The sequence below is a fragment of the Argopecten irradians genome, chromosome 9 (assembly GCF_041381155.1).
Source record: "Argopecten irradians isolate NY chromosome 9, Ai_NY, whole genome shotgun sequence".
NCBI lineage: Eukaryota > Metazoa > Mollusca > Bivalvia > Pectinida > Pectinidae > Argopecten > Argopecten irradians.
In genome coordinates this window covers 21,370,420-21,374,724 of record NC_091142.1, presented here as the reverse complement: position 1 = coordinate 21,374,724, position 4,305 = coordinate 21,370,420, and the positions used below count along the sequence as shown (strand labels likewise).

Here is a 4,305-nt window from a genome sequence, read left to right as displayed (position 1 = left end):
TGTAAGATAGGAGAACTTTTAAACTTGTCAGCCATCTTGTTTTTTATGGATGTATATTTCCGTTTATACAAGTGCTATCATAGAAAGATTTAAAATAAATAGGGTTGTGATGTTGGTTTTATATGACTTCTGTATGAATTATTGAAATTATGCATTGGCATTATGGACGCCATCTTGAAGGCTCAATGGTAGGAACCTACACACCCACATGAATCTTATTATATACATATTAACAGACAATATTCAGCAGAGAAAAAACTATATCAAAACATATAGTGTAAGGGTAAACTTTGCTAGTACAAATTCTATATTAAATTACAAAATCTGTAAATTATATAATATTAGTTCAAAAAATATATATCATTACATTCTATATCTAATTGTTACATATTTGATAGGCCTATGCAGACCTCAGTCTGGAAAAAAATGGTTTCACGTTACTCGAACGTGTTAGGGTTGTTATATTTGGATAAAACGTGATGACCTAATTTTTGTATCTGTTAAAAAGGAGTCGAATCGAGGTAGTCGCTGAGTATTTTTAGTGTACATTCCAACCCTGCACAGCCACCATCATGAAGATCGTCATTGTTCTCGCTTTCCTTGCTGTCACTGGTAAGTTGAAAAAAGAATATTTAAACAATAATGACTCCATATTACACTGTTGGTGACTCTAATGCAATACGAAAATGGAACGTATAATCTTCAGCGTTGTATTGCTCAACATATTCGTATTTTAGCTCTTTTATTATGAAAGCACTATTAGTGTGAAAATAGGTTGCAATGATTATATCTCATTTCTTATATCCTCCAGTATATATTTACATAAACATTTGTGGCAATTTTGTTCAATTTCATTGGGATATAGTTATGTATTCTTTGTTTTTGTACGATTTTATACATCTATGAAAGCAAAAACCGCCATTGTGGCAAACAAAAAAATCTGCTTTATCGCCTCGTAATTTCTTCACTAAACCCTTTTGTATGCTTTCGATTATAGCCTCTGGATACTACATTGCACATTTATGTTACAAGTAAATAATACATGTTATTTGTATTCTATTTAGAATACATGACTAGGATTGAAGCTTAATTATTTTGAAAATATTACATTAATACCATATTCTATTTGGAAATAAATTAAACTTGACTAGTATTGAAGCTTTTCTATTTTGAATTTTATTACGTTACTACCGTTTTTCTATTTCCTTAAAGTCTACACAGTCAGTGGTGCAAGAAACAACGCCTGTTCATCGGACGCAGATTGTACCGGCGACTGTCCAGCACATCATGGGTTTACTTTGACCAATGTGTGTCACCATAATTCATGTCACTGTCACTCAACACATGCATGTACAACTGCGTCTGACTGTTCCTGCACCAGCACGTTCACAGCTACATGTCCACATGGACATTGCCAATGTATGTATACATAGTTCCGCTCGTTTTTAATGTTATGCAGAATTCAATGATTAAGGAGAAAAAGACTATAATTTACTATATCATCGATAAGTGTAACTATTTGTAACATAATTTAGGATTGTATATAAACATAACCACTGCCTGGGATCAAACCCGGGATCTCTCATGCTCAACCGATAAAGAAGTTCTCTCTCGCCGAGGGATATATTGCTGCTTTTATTACCAAGGTTACATACATTATACTGATAATGCTCCTCAAAGATGCTACGCCGCTGACGAATGGTATTTTTTTGTCAAAGGCAAGACCATCCGAGTAAGTATTTTAAGTTACTCGCCGCCATTTTCTGCCACTATCGTCATTGAGACTTTGGTCTTACTTCAAGATAAAATTATTCAAAATAATTAATTATTATTAAAAGACACTAAGACACTAAGCCCTATATGAAAAATGATTTATTTTAATTATGTTTTGTTTTAAATCCACATAAATATACACGATTAAACACCATGAAAACATAATGCCATGGATTTTTTTCGTGATACAATTAATTCTTTTTGATATTTTTATCTTGAAGTAAAATCAGAAGCTAAAACTTTTCAATGGTGGTTATTGTGTAAAGTAAGTAACTTTTGCGACAAACGAAAAGTATTTCTCCCGTTTTTGATAGAAAAAAGATACAATTCGTCACCGGTGTAGCTTCTTTAATACTAAGGAAGTCATTAAAATTGATTTCTAATTTTTCCTTTGTTATATTTGCAGGTCACAAGTCTTAAACCAATCCTTAAGAGCCTTCACAATTAATTATATTTTGGGTTAGATTAAATTCACTCTTATGCATTCCGTGTGCTCTCTTATATATTACTGCTTTGTCACGTTGTGTAGAAACATCTTATGTAACTTGTATACATGACCTTGACCTTAATTTGAACTGAAAGTTTGATATGGATTTAACCTACATTTGATCTAGTTTTCAAGTAGATCATATGGTTAGTATAATTGGTAAAGCAGAAAAAACCTCCTTTATCCACAATATCTACAAAGTAAAGTTTGGCCTGTTCCAATTTACTTTGATATCGAGAAATATAAAACGGAAATTATTCGGAGTAGCAAACCTAAGTTTAGAAGAATTAGCGGTACATTAATTACATTTGGAACTATAAAAAAATCATCAAACTGGTTTTAGACTTACAAGTCTTTTTAGTTAAGGTACGTCAAAAAACAAGCACAACTTATCAAAACATTTGATTACTTAATGTAAATCGCCCAGTATGGTTAAACATAAAATTGATGATTTACGACTTGTAATTCTATGTTAATTAAAATGCGCTTATATCAAATACAACTATTACAAAAAATGTATCGTGAAATATGAATTAGTTTATATGTCTCAGTAAGACAATCAATTTATTATTATTGTAAGTAATCAGTGACGTAGCTACAGTGTACCATTGACGCATAATACTCATAAAAAGTCATATATGTTTCCTTTTTCAAAACCAGAACTACACATACAAACCGAGAATAACGTTATATAGTTAAATTTGTTATCCGGATCGCCCGTTATTTTTAGGTTTACTTATTCGTGAAAATTTCATTTAGTCCTTGCGTGTCAAGGTATACAAATGATTCAATGAGAGTAACAGCCCTTACATGCATAAAGAATTCTCACACAATTGCTCTACCATTTAATCGCAGTGTAGTAGGAATATAACCAACGATACGACCGCGTGTAGAAAACATACAGCGCATGTTCTCATAAGGATATGACGACATTTATCTGCAATCAGAATTAATCCGTTTTCAGTGTTATTTTTTTAAAAAAAAAAGACCCAAAAAACACCACGTTAAGAAGAACGCTTTAAAGTAAAAAAAATGCATCGTATTTATCTGCAATCAGAATTAATCCGTTTTCAGTGTTATTTAAAAAAAAACAACCAACCACGTTAAGAAGAACGCGTTAAAGTAAAACAATACGTCGTATAACTCATCTTAGACCATCCAAATACGTTTCAGATTCATCAGCCCATCTTTCACACGAAGTCCCCCACCCACACAAACACACTTCCGATAATATCGTGCAGAAAAACTGTTTTCTGTGCAGTACAGCTATGCCTACATGCAATGTACGTCTCCACTTCTAAACATTTATCATCGTATCGTCCATGTACGTAGTTAAACAACAATTACTAATGTAATGCAAGTAATATATTATGTGATATAAAACAAGAGTTTCTAACCGGCAATTTAATTACAATAAGATATTCCGCCAGCTAATGATTTCGTAATTTAAATCAACTCATCATTCCAAAATGTGCAGTGTACGATACGAATCGAACAAAGGTGCGGTTTGTAACGCACATCGTACAATCGGGTGCAAGATGTGCGCACGATGTCTGTGCGGTGTGCGCACACTGTTTTTTTAGTACGTCGTGCGTTGTGCGATCACACAACTGCATATACTCCTGCCAAATAATCATTAAACTAATATATTCAAGTTCAAGTCCATTTCAGATTCGTTTCATTATTGGTGACGTTGAAAAGATATCAAATGGCACTGACTAAATAGAAGTTTGGTCAAAATTCGCCTTGCTAACCAATCGAAATGCGTACAAAGTTTATACAGTACCCAGCAACCTGTTCATTATCAGCAATTGGCTACATGTCCTCCGAGAGGTCAAAATGTATAGATCCATAAACACACTTTGGCGCCATCCTAAGTACAGAACTCAACAAACTGTCGACATTTGTGCAGCGATGGATTTCAGACGAAAGAAACTGTTTTCGTAAACCATAACAATAACTATCATCAACAATGCTCTATTGGACAATCTAGATTTTAATGGCCCGCTCAGTGCACGTTTTTGACCGTTTAAATAAAGCCCTAC

The 4,305-nt window shown here is 33.2% G+C and overlaps 1 protein-coding gene across 1 annotated transcript; it reads left to right on the top strand.

Annotated features, from left to right (window-relative positions):
• The first annotated feature begins 510 nt into the window (after window positions 1–510).
• Window positions 511–2,258, top strand: LOC138330885 (serine protease inhibitor Cvsi-2-like). The gene is made up of 3 exons (XM_069278375.1): window positions 511–612; window positions 1,213–1,419; window positions 2,180–2,258. The coding sequence occupies exons 1-3, from the start codon at window positions 573–575 to the stop codon at window positions 2,191–2,193; spliced, it is 261 nt and encodes an 86-aa protein (XP_069134476.1). The 5' UTR covers window positions 511–572; the 3' UTR covers window positions 2,194–2,258.
• The last annotated feature ends 2,047 nt before the right edge of the window (window positions 2,259–4,305 follow it).

Coding starts and splice junctions, on each gene's coding strand:
- LOC138330885 (XM_069278375.1), top strand. CDS start 573: ATGAAGATCGTCATTGTTCTCGCTTTCCTTGCTGTCACTG. Junction 613..1,212: donor CGCTTTCCTTGCTGTCACTG/GTAAGTTGAAAA, acceptor ATTTCCTTAAAG/TCTACACAGTCAGTGGTGCA.